Source organism: Chelon labrosus, assembly GCF_963514085.1.
Source record: "Chelon labrosus genome assembly, chromosome: 12".
NCBI classification, from domain to species: Eukaryota; Metazoa; Chordata; class Actinopteri; order Mugiliformes; family Mugilidae; genus Chelon; species Chelon labrosus.
The window spans coordinates 13,719,025-13,738,764 of NC_140345.1; the positions used below are offsets into that span (position 1 = coordinate 13,719,025).

Here is a 19,740-nt window from a genome sequence, read left to right on the forward strand (position 1 = left end):
GGATGGCGATGTCCTTCCACAGTGGTTGGTCCTCTTGACTCTTTATTGGCAGCAGAAATGATCAGGTGCATGCCTATGACGAACAAGATGGGGGAGATGCTGTTACTATTCCTTTCTCTACTCATTGTGAAGCTGGAAGATTGGAACCTTAGTTTGATGTCCTCAAAGTAACTGGTGACAAGACCCTGGATGTGGTTTGGGATAGAGCCCTTAACACAGATTGTCGCATTAAAAATGCAGCCGAGATAGTGCATGTGTTCCCTCAATGCCAGTTCATGCCTATTCATTTGGTACCAAGCAAGCAGTGGTTTCTCGTAGGACCTCATCTTCCGTATTCCGGCGCCAGCGAGAGCAGGACGCCGATCCAGTAGCTCCGTCCGTGTCGTGTCGTTTTTAGTGCTTAAAGTGTGCTTTTTTTTCTTTTTTTAACTACACGTGCTGTGTAACTTTATATATCCTATGGATACAATGTCTTTTTACCGGCAACACAGCGGTGGACAACTTGTTTATTCAAGGGAGAAGCTGCTTTTACTCCAAACAACGGGACGAGCCGGCATTGTTCACCCCATACCTGAGGAGCTGAGGAGGAGGCGACGAGGCCGCAGAGCCGGGACGAAGGTGAAGGCTAGGCTAGAGGCTAAGCGGTGGAAGTACAAGCCCTCGGTTCCTTCGATCATCATGGGGAATGTTAACTGTCTCACCAACAAGACGGACGAGCTGGCGGCCCTTGTGAGGACCGACAGGACATTCAGGGAGAGCAGTTTACTGTGTCTCTCTGAAACTTGGCTCACCCACAACACACCGGACGCTAATGTGGATGTACCTGGATTCACGACGGTGAGAGCGGACAGGGACTGCAGGCGCAGCGGCAAACGCAAAGGTGGAGGACTCGGACTGTTTATTAACATCAGGTGGTGCAACCCGGGGCATGTTACGGTGAAGGAGATTGTGTGCAACAGAGACATCGAGTTGCTGGCGGTAGGTCTCAGACCGTATTACATGCCCAGAGAGTTCTCCCACGCCATTGTTGTTTGTGTTTACATCCCTCCGCGTGCACACGCCGAGACCGCGTGTGACGTCATCCACTCCACCGTAGCGGGACTGCAAACGCAACACCCAGACGCCTTCATCGCCATCTCTGGGGATTTTAATCATGTCACACTGGACTCCACACTACCAGACTTTCATCAGTTTGTAAGCTGCCCCACCAGGAAGAACAGGACGTTAGACCTCCTGTATGCCAACGTGAAGGAAGCTTACACTGCCACTCCTCTGCCACCACTGGGAAAGTCTGACCATAACCTGGTCCTGCTCACACCACACTACAAGGCAAAGATCCAGAGACAGTCCACAACCACACGCTCCTTCAGGAAGTGGTCTCCTGAGGCAGTGGAGGCTCTGAGGGACTGCTTTGAATCTACTGACTGGAACGTCCTGCAGGACGCACATGGTGAGGACATCGAGGGGGTCACCCACTGCACTACTGACTACCTGAACTTCTGTATGGATGTTGTGGTCCCCATTAGGACTGTACGCTGCTTCCCGAACAACAAGCCCTGGATCACCAGTGATGTCAAGGACATCCTTAACAGGAAGAAGAGGGCATTCAAGGATGGTGACCGAGACGAGCTGAAGCGTGTACAGGGGGAACTCAAGGTCCAGCTGAGAGAGGCAAAGGAGGAGTACAGAAGGAAGGTGGAACAGAAGCTGCAGCACAACAACATGAGGGAGGTCTGGGATGGCATGAAAACCATCACAGGCTGCAAGAAGAAGGGCAGCAGCACAGAAGAGGGGGATGCTGAGAGAGCAAACCAGCTGAACCTGTTTTTTAACAGGTTTGATACTCCAGCTCCCACAGACAGTGACTGCCCTCTCCACACCCCCATCACGTCCATCATCACCTCGGACTGCAGAGCTCTCCCACCTACCTCCCCCACAGACAGTTCAAACCACCTCCCCCTCCCCACCACCACCCCCACAGACAGTTCAAACCACCTCCCCCTCCCCACCACCACCACGGACAGTTCAACCCCCCTCCCCACCACCCCTACAGACAGTTCAACCCACCTCCCCCTCCCCACCACCACCACGGACAGTTCAACCCCCCTCCCCTTCACCATCACCAAGGATCAGGTGAGCAGAGAGCTGAGGAGGCTGCGCCCAAGGAAAGCAGCGGGCCCAGACAAAGTGTGTCCAAGGATGCTCAAGGCCTGCTCTGCTGAATTGGGGGAGCCGCTTCAGCATGTCTTCAACCTGAGCCTGCAGTTGGGGAGGGTCCCCGTGCTCTGGAAGACTTCATGTCTCATCCCGGTTCCCAAAACAAAACACCCCAGGGAGCCAGGTGACTTCAGACCAGTTGCATTAACATCCCACATCATGAAGACTTTTGAACGGCTGCTGCTCCATCTCCTCAGACCCCAGGTCCACCACGCACAGGATCCACTGCAGTTTGGATACCAGGAGAAGGTGGGCGTGGAGGATGCCATCCTCTATCTGTTACACAGGGCTTATTCTCATCTGGACAAGGAGAGCGGCGCTGTGAGAATCATGTTTTTTGATTTTTCCAGCGCCTTCAACACCATCCGGCCCTTCCTGCTGAGAGACAAGCTGACAGAGATGAGGGTGGACTCACACCTGGTGAGATGGATTACAGACTACCTCACAGAGAGACCACAGTACGTCAGACTGAAGGACTGCACGTCAGACACTGTGGTCAGCAGCACCGGAGCACCACAGGGGACCGTGCTCTCTCCCGTCCTCTTCACCTTGTACACATCTGACTTCCAGTACAACTCTGAGCTCTGCCACATGCAGAAATACTCAGATGACACTGCGATAGTTGGCTGTATCAAGGATGGACGGGTGGAGGAGTACAGGAGCCTGGTCGCGGACTTCATGAGGTGGTGCAGGTCCAACCATCTGCAGCTGAACACCTCCAAGACCAAGGAGATGGTGGTGGACTTCAGAAGGAAGAAATCACATCTCCAACCTGTGTCCATCAACGGGGTCGATGTGGAGGTGGTCAGGACCTACAAATATCTGGGGCTGCAGCTGGACGACAGGCTGGACTGGACTACAAACATGGACACACTCCACAGGAAAGGACAGAGCCGTCTGTACTTCCTGAGAAGGCTGGGGTCCTTCAACGTCTGCAAAAAACTGCTGCAGATGTTTTACCAGTCTGTGGTGGCCAGCGTCCTCTTCTATGCTGTGGTTTGCTGGGGAGGAAGCAGCAAGAAGAGGGACGCTGCTCGACTGGACAGACTGGTGAGGAGGGCTGGCTCAGTGGTGGGCACAGAGCTGGACTCTCTGGTGACAGTGGCAGAGAGAAGGACCCTGGACAAACTGCTGTCCATACTGGACAACGCCCACCACCCTCTGCACAACACCTTCATCAGGCAGAGGAGTGTGTTCAGTGGCAGGCTGCTGTCTCAGTCCTGCTCCACCAACAGACTGAAAAACTCTTTCGTCCCCCTGGCCATCAGGCTGTACAACAGCTCTCAGTGATGGCAGGAGACACAATAGACAATGGACAAACCTTTTGCACCTACTTACCGGACACTCTCATTTTACCATGTCTGTCTACCTCTGCTACATCTGGTGACTGTGATTTTCATTCATTCATTTTCTCCCATTTGTAGCTCTCATATTTATAAAAAAAAAAAAAAAAAAACCCTTCTACTTCTACTGGTCACTTTATATTTATATTTCTAACAGGTCACTTTATATTTATATTTCTAACAGGTCACTTTATATTTTTAACATAGTTTATAGTTGTATAAACATTTTATTTTTAGTCACTCTCTATTTTTTATATAGCTTTTGTATTTTATGTTCAATGTTTGTAACTGCTACTGGATGCTTGAATTTCCCTTGGGATTAATAAAGTATCTATCTATCTATCTATCTATCTATCTGGTTAAAGTGGGAACTACATCCTGGTGACAGAAGCGAGCATTTCCGATTTTGACGCAAGTGAGTGGAAAAAAGAAAAATGGATAAATTGTCTTATCTGAGGTACATACCTGATTATTGTTTTCTTGTACTTTTACAAGTATATATACTTACTTACTTACTTACTTATATATACTTTTGACGGATATTTTTTGAGTGGTTCGAAGTATTCTGTTTGTCGCGAATTTGGCCATAGCAGCCACATGTAAACAATAGCATAGTCACACACATTTTCTATAGGAAATACAAATGTAGTGACTTTCTATAAAAATGATAAAATTAGCATGCTGAGATATAAATGCAATTTCTGCCCTTTATTGACTGTTTAGTGATGAAAATAGAAGTAATAAAGCTATAATATAGTACAAAGTTTTTTTTTGTTAGACACAGATTTGTGAATGTCACCATGAGTACATGTTGTGTATATAATGTAAATAAAAATGTCTGCACTTTTCAAGTGTTTTTCCCTTCCCCAGTGCGGCAGAACTCAGCAAAAGAAGCCCCAGTTTGGCAAGATGCGCTTCCTGAGGCCGATGCAGTAAGGCCATCCAGTATTTTTGAGACTTTTTTGATACAGAGCTTCTAAACAGTATTGTGGAACAGAGCAATCTATACTGCACACACAAAAAAAAAAAAATCCAAAATCTGCCCTAAAATTGGACCGTAATGAATTGGAGCAGTTTATTGGTACAGTCATTTAAATGAGTGTTTTGCACTTACCTCAATCACGAATGTACTGGTCCAGTGCATGTCGACTACTACATGTGGCTGATGTGATGTCCTGGGATAGATGGGAGGAGATAAAACATTTCATCCATTTTACTGATGAGGTGGCGCCCAACAGCAGTGACAGACTTTTCAAGATCAGGCCACTTATTTAGTTATTTGTTGCTCTTGCCAACAATGGGATACCAGCCCTTGGCACTGTGCAGTACACTACTATATAGCATGTTAACTGCTGTGTGTCCCTCCCCTCCCCTCATCCTCCATCTTCTTGTGAGTATCTCTGGCCTGGAGTTGTGTGTTTCCTGTGGAGCTCTATACTACATCTGTTGTCGTGGTCTCATCAGCCTGCCCAGTCTTCATGGAATCCTGCAGTTATCCACTCCTACCTGAATGAACAATTTTTCAACCTGCCTATGATTCCTCTTACATTTTCAAACTGTCATGTAACATCATCAGACAGTTTGTATCATAAGATTCCACATGTACGCTTTAGTCAGATATGTGTATCTATGACAGATGTATGTTTATCTTGCTGTTCTCTTCTCTCTTTCTTCTGTCTGTACCCGGCTGGCCTTAGGCAGATGGGTCCCTCCATATGAGCTGGGTTCTGCTCAAGGTTTCTTCCTGTTAAAAGGGAGTTTTTCCTTGCCACCGTCGCCTTCAGGCTTGCTCTGGGGGTTTCAGGCCGAGTTTAGTAAAGCGCCTTGAGACTATATGTATTGTTATTGACGCTATATAAATAAAATTGAATTGAATAGAACAGCAGTGGTGTTCTTTTTGGATTGTAGTCGATCCAGGCGGTGCACAGGTTGGTCTGTCTGCTCTTACAGTCTCGGACGACTGCTCAGTAGCTGGTGATTGGCTCCTCTGGTGTTGCTACCAATTCCCTTCTGAGCCCCGCTCATCTATCTATCTATATTTATCAATCGATAATTATCAACAAAGAAAACAAAGAATGAAGAGTTTCCTGTAGCTACATGCTGATTGTATCTTGTTTTTAAAGCTGCGCATCATCAGTCTTAACTCGTCGACCCTCCACTCACCGTCCATGACCCCCGGACAGATCCCCAGACCGCTGCTACTCTCCTCTCTCCTCTGGCTGCTGGAGCTCATCTCTTGCTGCTCATGGATTTCTGTCATTTAGATTTTCCATCACGGCTCACACAGCTGGAGAAAAGTTTGTCAGTCGTGCCGCATCCACAGAATCATACCAGACAACCCGCTGCCAAACCAACATGCCTCTCCCAAAAGTCCATCTCCTCCTGTGCATGCAAGAGCTGCACTCGAGCCGGGACTGATTTCTTTTTCTTGTTTTCTTCTCTCAGCAGGATCGAATCGTCCGAGATCACAAAACCTTAAAATTTGTTTCAGGAGACTCATTCCTCCGCGGCACTGAATCAGTTGTAATGACAGAGTTGGCCACTAGATATCGCCTCTAATGCAGACACCGCCTCGCACACTCTTCCACCGGGTCTTCTCTACCAGTGAAGAAGAGACGTTGAGCCGTGGCTAAGAGCGGAGGAAAGAGAACACTTGATCGAGAAAATCGTGTCTTTTATTTGAAAGAAAGTTATCTGTTTACAGAATGTAAAGACAAACCTATGTGCTTAGTCTGCTTAGAGACGCTATCTGCCATGAAAGATTTCAATTTAAGTCACCACTACAACACGTTGCACAAAGCTAAATACGAAAAGTATACTGAAGCTGCAAGGGCTGCTATTGTAGCGGACCTCAAATCAAAAGTACACAAAGGTGGCTTTTTACCAGTGCCCACTGCTGGTAGTGGTGAGGTAGAGTGGGTATACAGGGAAACTGTTTCTTAGTGTACATATATATATAATCATACACACACAAACATATTTAAAATGGCAGTTTTATCATATCTGGTTAAGTGTGCGGTCCTATGTGGCCCTCTGGTAGTGTCGATGAAAAATTGTGGCCCCCTCCATCATTTAGGTTGCCCATCCCTGATCTAGTGGTTCCTAATGTAATAATGTCAAGTTCAATGGGACATGTGTATCTTGAGTTGGAACAGAGGTTAGGTTAAAATGCAATAAACATTTATTGTGCAATTACATTTTTTTTAAAACTAAGTTTCATTAGACAAATGTCACTATTATCCTAACTGTGTACATACACGATTGAATACGGGTTGTATTTAACCGGGAGTTAAAGAAAACAAAGACAGTTAGAGAAAACATCCTGTTTGGTGGACTGGTGGGAGTGTGATGCTGGCTTGAAGCTTTGACCAAATAGACAAAGGCGGGTGTCATCTAAAAGTGCAGTAACACTAAAAGGTTAGTTGTTGCTAAAGAGACACGTCGATTCGTCCCACCTACACAGCCATTAACTTATGGAAGCCCATTTCCACCACTCAAAAAAGAAATTGAGTCACATGGTTTGTCATAATAATGAGATTATTATACGATTTAAAGTCGTAATTATAAGATTTAAATCATAACTATGAGATTAAAAGTCATAATTATGAGATTATGAACAATAATTTGGAGATAGTATATCATAATTATGAGATTAAAAGTCATAATTATAAGATTTCAAGTCATAACTATGACTCAACAATTTCGAATATTTGGTCAATATGGATGAATAATTACAGCAACCAAACTTGCCATCAGTTCATACAGGATTTCATCAGCATTTGAAAATGTGAACCCGTCCTTCAGTGTAGTCAAAAAATTGACTAGCACGTTGCTCATGAATTAAATTACTGAAACTAGTTCATGGAGCGAAGATGGCTTTAACGTTAGCTAAGATCTTCTCAGAATCACAGAATAATGTAAAAAGTTGCTGCAGAGACGCCTTGAAGTGATAAGACAGAGCCAGACCATGAAGAGAAAGAACGGCGTTTGCTCTTGTGATCCAAGTGTACACTATAAATATATATAAAATTTGCTGAGATGGTTACACTGTGGTCAGTGTTCACTTTTCTGTTCCAACTTCCCCTTTTTTCTCAACTCAGCACCAACACGCAACAGGAAACACACCCAAGAAATTTCATATCACAGTTAAGAGCTAAAACATATAGCTCTGGAAAAAAATAAGAGACCACTGCAAAATAATCAGTTTTGCTGGTTTTGCTATGTATTTATTAAAATGAACATTTTTGTTTCATTCTATAAAGTGCTGACAACATTTCTCTCAAATTTGAAATTAAAATATTGCCATTTAGAGCATTTATTGGCAGAAAATGACAACTTGTCAAAATAACAAAAAAGATGCAGTGTTTTCAGACCTCGAATAATGCAACACTAATATTTTAATTTAGGAAGAGTTTAGAAATCATTATTGGTGGGATAATCTCAATCTTTAATCACAGCAGTGGTTTTTTATAATCTTCCTCATAAAATAAGATTTGGTTCAGGTGATCACCTGATCAGTGTCTCAGTAAGTAGAATGAGGAGGCTTGTGTTGGAATCGAACAAACACTGGAATGGACTGGCTGCCATAGATGTACAGATGCTGATTTAAGAAACATTAGTGGGAGTGGTCTCTTAATTTTTTCCAGAGCTGTATATAAGACAAATACACAACAAACTGCTCTAACCTCCTCTGGGCCATTCACACAGTGAGTATTTGCTCCATGGGAGAATACGACTTCTTTCACATTCACACAGTGAGTATTTGCTCCATGGGAGAATACGACTTCTTTGACTATGTAGGCTGTTTGTGATTGATACTATTGGGCACCTGAACCACCTTTAAGATTTCAGGATTATGTTTGTTAACCTAAGAATGTCTCACTTGGATCAGATGCCGCTGACAGTCCTGATTGGCACTAGTCTCATACTGATCCTGGCTTCTGAGTTAGTGAATTCAAAAGGTGAGTGATATATTGAGCTGATGTGTTTGTTTTGAATTTAGCTCTTGAGGTATGAACTTTAATTAATGCAGTGTCTGATGTGGTTTCGTTTTAAACACAGGCCAGGACTGGACTATAAATGTCACAAGAAATATTACAACTAAACCGGGCTCAGATGTAACCATACCGTGCACATTTTCGTATCCACAACAGTACCACACAGCTGATGTCAAAGTGTTGTGGAAAGCGAACTATGGGAGAAGCATATGCAGCGTGAGTGACCCTGACAAAAAAGAATTCATTTATCACTCAAATGAGACGTGTGCTTGAGAAGTACAGAGGAAAGACCAAGCTCATCGGAGATAACAACAAAGGCGACTGCTCCCTCCAGATCCTGAACGCCATGGAGGATGAACAAATTCTGCAAAACATCTACGTGCGAATTCACGTGAAGGATAAAAACTACAGCTACGTTAAAGACTTTGTCTCTATTTCCTTCCATGGTTAGAGTTTCACAAAAATGATTCATGATTTAAACTAAATGTTTGAGTACAGGAAAATGAAATGAATACTTTGCATGTTTCTCCCACAGGTGGAACTTTTACAACATTCATCCCAACAACCCCAGGTATAAGCTCATTTGCCAGCCTTAAAAGCACACTGCTTGTTTCTTGGAACAGATCCAGACTAATATCCAGTTTGTCAAATCTGTGATTGCCTTTTTAGTCACAGCAATCACCGAACCAGAAACCAATACTTTAAAACCATCCGAAAGCATCTATTTGATCATCTCTCCACCAGTTGGTGCACTTCTGATTATTCTTGCTGGAACTGGAATTTTCTTTTTCGTAAGACACAAAAGGTAAACCCATTTGTCTGTCTGAGGGTCGCTTTGCCATTAATCGGGATGCCTCAGCCTCCCGCGGCTGGGGGCTTTTCGCAGGTGGCCTCGGCCAGATTCGTCCCCCAAAGTGCAGACCTTTTGTTGGGGCGGCTGTGGCTCAGTAGGTAGAGCGGGTTGTCCACGAACCAGAGAGTTAGCAGTTTAATCCCCAGAATGTACCACATGCCAAAGTGTCCTTGAGCAAGACCCTGAACCCCCAGTTGCTCCCAGTGCATGGCACTGGTGTGTGAATGTGTGAGCGAATGGGTAGATGTGTCTGTGACTGTAAAGTGCACCAATAGGTAGAAAAGCGCTATATAAAAGCAAGGCCATTTACCATTTACCATTTACCATTTTTAGATCATTTGCAAGCTGAGTGTGGAGCATGCAAATAGAAAAAGTATATTTATTTTATGGTGTATTCTGCTGTTACCCTTATCTGAAGTCTGTTTAAATTCTCCTTCTTGTCAAAAATCTGTTTATCTTCCTTCATGTGAAATAGGTTCACCTTGCAGAATGATATATGTGATATACAGTATGTGAAGTGTTTCACACTTAGAGAGCGGTTGTGTGATTATGGAAAAGAATGACAAAAATGCAAGTAAAGCATTGTTGACGCCGAATAGCTAATATGAAAATATGTTGTTTTATTTTTTTACTCACTACTGTTAAACATTGTCAGATAAGAAGGCAGCAATATGAATTGCTTTTTGTTCCCAGGTCACAGGCTTTCACCAGAGAGGAACCTGGGACAAGAAACTTCCTGAGCTGAAAGACACAGAGGAGCCCATCTACGTCAAAGTTGAGTTACATGCTTTAATAGCCATAGAAGATAGTAGCTAAAATAAGAAGTGTTTTAACAGCCAGCTAAAGCAAACCTTAATGTGTGTCTTTGCAGGCCCCGACAGTTCAAATGGACCAAAGTGTGGATCAGACAGACAGTATATAATGTAAATGTGAATTATTCAAAATAGCAGAATATGAAAAATAGCTGCATTTGTGACGTATTTCTTGCGCTAAACAAAGATTGTGGATTTTGACCTCCGTTTTTACAGTGAATTTGTTCTTTAAAGTGATCTCCAGAGACAGGAAAAACGTTTACAGCTCGATCAATGTTACTTTCAATTAGATTTTTGTCATAGTAAACTATCCAGATAAGCCAGTCTGTTCCGCATCCCTAGAAACTCCAAACTGGACTATTCCACGCCTCACGATTTAAGTGACAGTGACTGTGACAACACAGTTCAGAGACAGTGGAGGAAGTGGAAGTAGACCTAATGTAGAAGTAACCTTTATTTCGCCAGATTTATGTTAGAGTGCATTTAATGTGAAATGTATATGGGGCAAAAATCCCTGCTTTGAGGCTGAGTGAAAGCCATGACGTGGTGACCCTGTGGCAGATAGGGTTTACAACAGCAGCTTGGTGGCGCTTAGGCTTGAACCCTGACCGTCTGTAAAGGAGACCAGGGGAGTTGGCATGTAGCATTTCTCAACTTCATCTAGATATTTGTGTCCTCTCACAGACACATAACTGATGTCTTTTAATTAATGGTAACTAGGATATTTCCCTAACCTCAGCCACTCTAAGCAGACCTTAGTTTATTTAGCATGACTTTCCCAAAGCTTTACTGTGTTTGTCCGATATTGTAAAACACAAGAAAATATAACATTGAACATTAAGGCATTATTTTCTAAAGACCACATTGTTTAAGGCATCAATACAGTCTTAGCAAATGTAGAGATGCCAAAATACAACCCAATCTGTTAAACCGGTTAACCTGCCGGTGTTAGTGCTGTGTCGCAACGCTAAGAGTGACTGGAAATGATCTCAAGCTTTCAGCCCCGAAGTTCTGTTTTCTGTGGAATCGATCGGAGTAATCTGAAAACTAAACAAAAGGCAGGGGGGAGTGGTGTTCAGCGAAGTATTAGATGATAATACATATGTGTCTTAGTCACTTTATTTGTCAACCCACCTCTTGCGTCATAGTGCTCCTGCTTAAACTTTCCCCTCAGCTTGCTATTAAATTGTTCGCCATGTGATGTTTAAGGCAAATAAAAAAATGTCAAAACGTTGTCTAACGTTGTCTTTCTCGTTGCAGCTGCCGTGAAATTAGTGAAGGTGTTGATGCTGTGCTTTTTGTGTGACAGTATGTGTGGGGAAAAAAAGAAAAGCGTGAACTGAACTCAAACCTAAAGTGACATTGACCCTGAAACAAATTTACTGCAAAAAAATAAATAAATAATGCACTGGTAACAAGGAACATTCAAAAGGATTAGAAAATATTAAACCTTTATAGGGCACTTATTTCAACCCTAGAGTGTTACTGTAGGGCATATGAAGACTTTTTACTTTTGTGAAATTTTTCAAAATTTTAAATTTTCATTTAGAAAGTCAAAATTAATGAATTTACCATTTATGGTTCCTTGCCCTTCAGTGGTAAACAAATGTAAACATGTATTTAGACCATTAGAACGTAACCGTTGCCAGGCACTTGTCAACCTACGCATTATCACATTAGGCAACATTAGGCCACTTCTTTGTGGCGACACTATGTGTGGAAAAAGAAAAAAAAAAACGTTAACTGATCTAAAAACTAAAGTGACATTGACTCTGAAACAAATTTACTGCAAAAAAAAAATATATATAAATAAATAATGTACCGTTTTACTTCATTAAAATTCCTTGATACAGAAGCTTCTCCAACACAAAAAATACAGTGTCCATCAATGTTACATGTGAGTATTTTATGGATTATTTTAAGGCTTCACTTTAAATGCCAGCTTTGTATAATGAGTAATGTTGTGTAACATACCAACTCTGCAGGCAAAGCTACCTCCATCTCTGTCTGTAAAGGTGAACGTCACTTGCTCAGTTTCTCACTCTTGCCCGTACGTACCCCATGAATTCTCTGGAGTCACATCAGAACCACCAGACGTCGGTCAAAGAAACTGAACAGCTGGAAGTGGGAAACAGTGTCGACCCTGATCTTTCAACCTGGGCCCGCTGACTTCAAGAAGCCTTTAAATTTCACAGTGCGTGTAACGCCTCTCACTCTGTGTGGCAAATGAATTCATGTCGTGTTACAGTTGTACTTTACACACAAGTGTCGACAGTTGAAATATTAATGCTGCCTCGCTGTGTTGTTTATGAAACATAGAGCATTTCAGTGCATGTCATTTAAAAGCCTAGAAATGTCTGCCTTTACTGAATATGATCAGTTATCCATCACTTTTCTGTTGTTTTATTGGTCACTGAACTCCGATATACAATGAGAATGTCTTGGAGAAGTGAAAAGAACAACTGCAAGCATAAGCGCATTGATGGGCATGAAAAGCTTTGTCAACAATGTAAGTTTCAGGAGGAGAGAAAAAGGAATGTTTTGTGATGTATACAGAAATATTTTACAACTTCCTTGATTCTCACTTCAACAGCACGGACTTGGACAGCTCTTCTATGCATTACATGTTACATGCGTAGATTGCGTCATCTCCATCATTCTGCATAGGAAACAACATTAACTCACTCTCTCTCCTCTTGCGATTGAAGGAATGAAGAAAAGTTTACATCCGTGTTGCCTTGAATATGATCATTGGAATAAATGCCTTGGTATTCCACATCATCATAGGTCTCTTTCGTCTTTTCCTGTCTGGTGCAGAAAGCAAATGTGTACAGTTATTAAATGTACATATAAAGACACTGTGAAGTTTGTATTTGATGTGAATTAACACAAAACCTTAGTGTCGTGGCATACTGAGACGCTGAGAGCTCCACCTCTTTGTCTGCCTTTGTGGTGCTCATGTCAGGCTCTGGTGTGTCTCCAGATCTCCTCCTACTGGCAGAATATTGGTTTTTAATTTAAGCACACTTTATACAAACACTGAATCCTTGTAATGCAAACTACAAGACTGAACTGATTCTAATGACATTTTCAAGCTGACCTTCTGCCTCTGCCTGATTTAAAAGTATATATTTATTGCTGGTCTTTTGTTCAGTGTTGTGCTTTTATATTAAACTGGTTTGGTTGACTTACATTTGATCACAATTCTGAATAAATCCATTTGTAGTGGCTAGTCCTATACTTGAAGCTGTTAAGACGTGTACTCAGTTTAAAAGAAACGAATAAACCAATGGTCCGTTTTCCGTGATTTACTTAAATTGTCCTTTTATTTCTCATGATTCCCATTTTTTTCTATAGCAACTCACCTTTTAACAACTATCACTGCTGCTACAAGGATCACCAAACCTCCGGCTGCTCCAGCAGCAATGTAAATATACAGCATGTTACCTGTCCAAACAGAAATCATAGAGTGTGTCCAAACACAGTGGTGACAGTCTACATATGGTCGAGATGGAGTTTACTATCTAAGTAGATTCACATGAATGACAGGTCCAAAAATTTCCGAGCCAAACATTGCATTGCCACAAGATGGTCAGTGTTATTTACTTCACCTGTCACTGGTCATAATGTTGTGGTGTATGACTAACAAGGTAAAATTTCTAAGAAGATTTTTAGGTTTACACAGGAAATAAATGCTTGTTACAGGCAGACAGCACAATGGGGTTAGATGGGTGTAGATGTTTATATGATGACTCTCAGTGTGGTCTCATTTTAATCTCCATTCTCTTTGTTTGTGCGTCTTTGCTCTGATTTGTTCTAATTACTTTCAGAATATTTGACAATTTTCACTTGTCTTTTTATCTTTTTGAAACCATGAAGGTGTCAGAAGCATCTGTTTTCATCATCACTACTTACATTTTACTTGAAGGACCTTGGATTGTGTCTTCAGCGGTCCATTGTGCATTTGAACGCTGCATTGTAAAGACTTGTTGTGGTCAGCACAGGTCGGACGAAATGTCAGAGTCGACGTTGCTTTCCACTGGCCGTCACTGAGCTCTTGTGAGTGAAAATGCTGCTCTCCAGAGTGACTCCAGTTGAAAACAAGAGGAGAGGTTGGGCAGGAGTAAAACACAGAGCAGGATGGAGACACACTCTGACCCTCACTTATCTCCTCATCCATAGACAAGATGGGTTGTGATTCATCTGTGTTAACAAGAAAGATCACAATAGCTGTTGGCAAAGATCTGAAGTTGTATTGTAACTAATAGAGAACACTTGTCTACTGGATTGGTTTTTATGAAACTTTGAATTCTGGCATTGCTTGTTAGCAAAGCTGATAAATTCACAAACCCTAGACTCATATGGGCTACAAACACCCTTTGTCGTGGAAAGATATTTCCTATATTATTTCCCTCAAAATAAAGATTAATTTAAAAATATAAGGCTGTTAGAACAGGGCCATGACCTGTAACATGACCTATACACTGTAACTTGCTATATGTTTCTACAAAGAGAGTTTCCCCTCAGTATTCTCCCCCTATACATGATGAAACCAAAGATTTTTATGCCTGATTTCAAGCACTAGGACAAATAGAATCCCTTACATGTTTTCAGTGCTGAACATCTGTGTAAGGAGAAAAACTCTTTTGCAATCAAACTTGTTTAACGAAAGAGGATATCAATGCATTACAACAACACAAATGAGGAACTAGGTAACAGACTGTCATGATAAAAAAAAAAAAAAAAACCTAAATTACAATTGTTACCAGCACAGTTTGAAAACTTATTGTTTTTGTTTTTTTAGGTTGTGCTGTTACAAATTGAATTTGCCAAACAATGACATCTGAAATAATCCAGAGAATCAAACACTGTAGGATACCATGAATGAAAAGATGTGTTACTAGTGCACATTAGTTCCTTTTTTCTTAATTAAGAAAGTCAGAAACGTAACTAGTGAGAGGAGTTCAGACTGATAAACTACAATTAAACAAATAAATGTCATGATAACAATACTGGAATTCAAGACAGAAATATAGGAATTACTGTCACTATATAGTTTTACTGGAGGCTGTTCATTTCACTTACCAATTATTGAGATGGAAACTTTGTTTTCTGTGTAGGAAAATTTGTTGTAGTCTTTCAATTCAATTCGGAAATGAAAAGGCCCTTGGTCACTGGACCGAATGTCATCAATCTTCAGAGAACAGTTCTTGTGTCTGACATCTCCCAGCAGCGTTGTCCGATCCTGATAATTCTCCAAGATATTTTCCTTGACTGGGTGATAGATAGAGCGATCTGCATCATCGTTCCAAATCCCAGTGTAACCAGTGACTTGTGTATTTTCTGGCTGTGGGTAATCAAATGAGCAGGGGATGATCACACATGACCCAAGGAGACCTTTAACTGAGGACGGCACCTTAGCTGTCCAAGATGAGCCATCGGTTTGAATAACTGTAACACATTGAACAGTGAAATAGAATAAGCATGGAGTCAATGAATGAATGTAGTAAAGTACAAATTCACCTGAATATTAAATTATTTTGCAAACAAAAGAGATGCATGAAAAAGACAAAACTGACTGTTTAATTCTACTGTTTGTTTGATTACAGCTGAATATTCACCATACAGGAGGTACCATACCTTGAATGCAAAGGCACACAGAAAACAGAGACGTTGTTAGGGCTTCCATCTCCACTGTCTTGTGTCAGGGTCAGACCTGAAAATAAAATGACAAATAGGCGCCTGCTGTCATTTCCCCCTGGTGAGAGATGACTTGTTGAGTTTCTATTCCACTTTTAATCTAACGATCACTGTGATCACTCAAACTGTAGTTTTTGTCTCATCAACCCTGTAGTATTTAACCTGAGCCTACACCTAGGAGGTTCCCCCTGCAATGGAGGATTGGTTGCCCCGACATCCAGCATCATGAAGACCATGGAGCAGCTGCTGCTCCATCACATCAGGTCTCTCTCTCTCTCTCTCTCTCCATGTGAGACTGGGCCCTGGTTTCTAACAAGCAGGGTTCAGCATTTCACCTGCTTGGACAAACATTTACGCTCTCCTGTATAGCTAAGTCCACATAACGGATGCTGCGAGGAAGGTGCAGCTTTTTCACAGACAAACTTTGCTTTCGTTTGACGCTCCAGAAATCCTCCTCATGTTGCGTTAAAAAGTCCTCCCCGCAGAAGACGGAGCTAATGCGCATAATACACTATACATAATACACACACACAAAAAAGAAAAAAAAAAAGCAGAAGAAGAAAAGGTTGAACGCGAGCGACAGCAGGCATCCAGGTACAGAGGGAGAAAATGTGGAGCTTAAAGCTGCGCAAAGCACTGCTGAGTTGTTCAAATTACTAAATATGGTTATTCACTGGCTTCCCATCACCCACCGCATCACCTATAAAATTCTGCTCTTAACATTCAAAGCCCTCCACAACCTCGCCCCTCCTTATCTGACAGAACTTCTCCACGTCAACACACCCAGCCGGACTCTTAGATCATCTTCATCCATCAGCCTCACCATCCCTCCTGCCCGCATGACCACCATGGGGTCCAGAGCCTTCAGCCGTTCCGCCCCCCGCCTCTGGAATTCCCTTCCACCCATCATCCGCAACATCGACACTTTGGCAATTTTCAAATCTCATCTCAAAACCCACCTTTTCCTCCAATCATACCCTCCTTGACTGTCACTCTCTCCAGATTTTTAATTTTTAAACCAAATCTTTTATCTCTTTGTTGTATCTTTTAGTGTATTATAGTTTGTTAAATGCTTTTGATTTCTGTAATGTATTTTAAACCCTGTTTTACCTGTACGGTGACCTTGGGTGTTCTGAAAGGCGCCTAGAAATAAAATGTATTATTATTATTATTATTATTATGAAATAAGTAACGAAACAAATACATGCTTCAAAAATAAGCTGCATGAGTTCAGCTTGGAGTAATAATATGTGTATCACTGAGATAATCTCCACATAACAACACCAGGGAACACACAGCTACACAAAATTACTGTCATTTTAGGTCTGTTTTGTTTGGCACTTGCCATGTACAGGACAATATACATATTATGGGAGAGACAACAAGCTAAAATAGCCAGCCCTTGCGGTATTATGGAGTAAAACACACCTTAACTACCAAATGTCTCCGGTTAACTTGAGCTAGCAGTGTTAGCATCCTGCAGGTTGTCCCGGTGAGTTGTAGTACTGCCGCCGCTGCTACGAGTACCATCATCTTGCCTCACTTTTCTGGTGAAAAATGTTGAGATGGATGGAATTTGCTGAACCAAAGCGGCATCTTTGGCTTCTTTCTCTTTCCTTTGTTTTCGTTTAGCTGGTCCACCAAGTGTCCGCTTCTCCATTTTGAAAATGCACTGTACGTTTGACCCCCAGCATACGCACGTACATCATCACGCATTACTGATTAAATCCTATTATTTCTAAAACATTCAAATGATTTTATTATCATACTACATTTTCAAAACCACAGTCATTCCAATATATTTTTTAAATTGTACCAAAAAACAAACAAACAAAAAACAGCCCGATGGCCCCTATTGGCTCTGGGGCCCTGGGCACACGTCCACTTTAACAACAGTTAAATGAATATTTTAAAATGTAGGTATGGACAAACTTGGGCAATTATTGAGACATTTATTTATTTAATTAAATATTTTTACTGGCAATTTCAATTTGAGTCACCCAGTATTATGAAACAGCAAGTGTTTGCATCCCCTTATTGTAGGCTGTTTGGAGAGACTACATACATAGTTGAATCTAAATAAGATTAAGCATTTAGTGCAGAGTAGCCCCATCATCTGTTTTGCCCTGTGATTTTGGATCGTTTGAAGATGATTCTCCAAGAGCAGCAACACTCACAAGATGCTTCGGAGAGATGACTGCGAAGGATCTCCAGCCTCGGCCCATAGTGGAAGACCAAGGTTTCCAAGGATTTGTGAGAGATCTTGAACCAAAGTATAAACTCCTGGGAAGAAAAAAACTAACAGAGACTCATCTTGTAAACATGTTTGATCAATGCAAAGACAAAGAAAGGGCATCTTTGCAAAATGTCCTTACCACTGCTATGTGGACTTTAGTGTCCACAGGAGGCATATCTGACTGTAATTGAAAACTGGCAAATGAGGGGATTTGTTTTGGAAACCCACACTTTCCATGGGCAGCATACAGCTGAGGATATCAGTTAAGCACTTAAATGCATCACAGAAGAATGGGGCATAACTGACAAGGTTCTTGCAGTTGTGACAGACAACGGTGCAAATATGGTTGCTGCAGTGCACAAGGCTGGATGGAGACATCATCCATGTTTTGCACATACACTGAATTTAATGGTAAAGGATAGTTTAAAAACTGTCCTGGGGGTGGTCAAAGTGCAGTCGTGTCCTTTTTTTCACCACAGCACACAGGCCACACAGAAGCTCAGGGGTATTCAACAGCTGAAAGTGGCAGAGCACAAGCTGATACAGTCAGTAGAAATCCCATGGAAATCAATTTTTTACATGCTGGAGAGGCTCTGTGAGCAAAATGAAGCTGTGACTACAGCCCTCTGCCTTTTAGGGAGGAATGCATTGTGCTCAAATGAGGGAGAATTATCCCTCATCAAGCAAACAGTTGATGCACTACAGCCATTTGAAGAAGTGACACGGGAAGTTTCAGCAGAAAAGTATGTTTCAGTCTCCAAAGTGATTCCACTCCTATCACTCGTACACAGGGCTGTAGCAGCCTTTGAATGTCAAGGCAGCTCCCTTGGCCCTGATTCAGGGGTATTGAGATCATTCACTGTCTAGCTGCCGGTACATTTCTGGATGTTAGGTGTAAACACCTTGCTTTTAGAGACAATGTGGAAGTAATGAAAAAACGTCTCTTCTCTAAAATGCACAAAGTCTATCAGACAGGACAGGCAGCTCCCAGCTCTCGAGCTCCAAGCTTAACAGCTACTGTTAGCCTTCTACTTCAGGGTCTTCTACCTCATGGTCTTCTACTTCGGGGCCTTCTGCCTCAGGGCCAAACCAGAGTCCTGCCCCCTAGGGTTCAGCTGTATCAAAAGGAGGGATATGGACTGATTTTGACATGCAGGTTTTATCAGGACAACATCACCGGTCAGCTGCCAGTGATGTGCTCATTGAAGTACGTCGGTACTCTGAAGAATACGTGATTCCCCGAAACAGGGATGCACTGGTTTGATGGCAAGAACATGAACCAACCTTCCCAGCCCTGAGCAAACTAGCAGTGAGATACCTGGGAATTACTGCCACTTCTGCAGAGAGAGTCTTTTCAAAGGCAGGAGAGGTTCTGAGCAAAAAACGGAACAGACTAAAGGGGAAGACAGTAAATATGCTATTGTTCCTTAACAAAAACTTTTTTTTAGTGTTTGAAACATAATTTTCGCATATTTTGTATGATTGTATCCTCTTTCTTTCTTTTATTCTTTATGAAGCTATGATTTGAAATACACTGCTTTTTTTAGATATTGAAAATTAGGACACATGATAAAAGTGTGTG

At 42.1% G+C, this 19,740-nt stretch overlaps 1 protein-coding gene across 1 annotated transcript; it reads right to left on the reverse strand.

The window, feature by feature from the left end:
- Window positions 1-14,129: 14,129 nt before the first annotated feature.
- On the reverse strand, window positions 14,130-15,911 carry LOC311497583 (sialic acid-binding Ig-like lectin 14; the record flags this gene model as incomplete). The annotated part of the gene is made up of 3 exons (XM_084557894.1): window positions 14,130-14,425; window positions 15,308-15,673; window positions 15,863-15,911. 3 exons carry the CDS (start codon window positions 15,909-15,911, stop codon window positions 14,130-14,132), a joined length of 711 nt encoding a protein of 236 aa, XP_084414020.1.
- Between the last annotated feature and the right edge of the window lie 3,829 nt (window positions 15,912-19,740).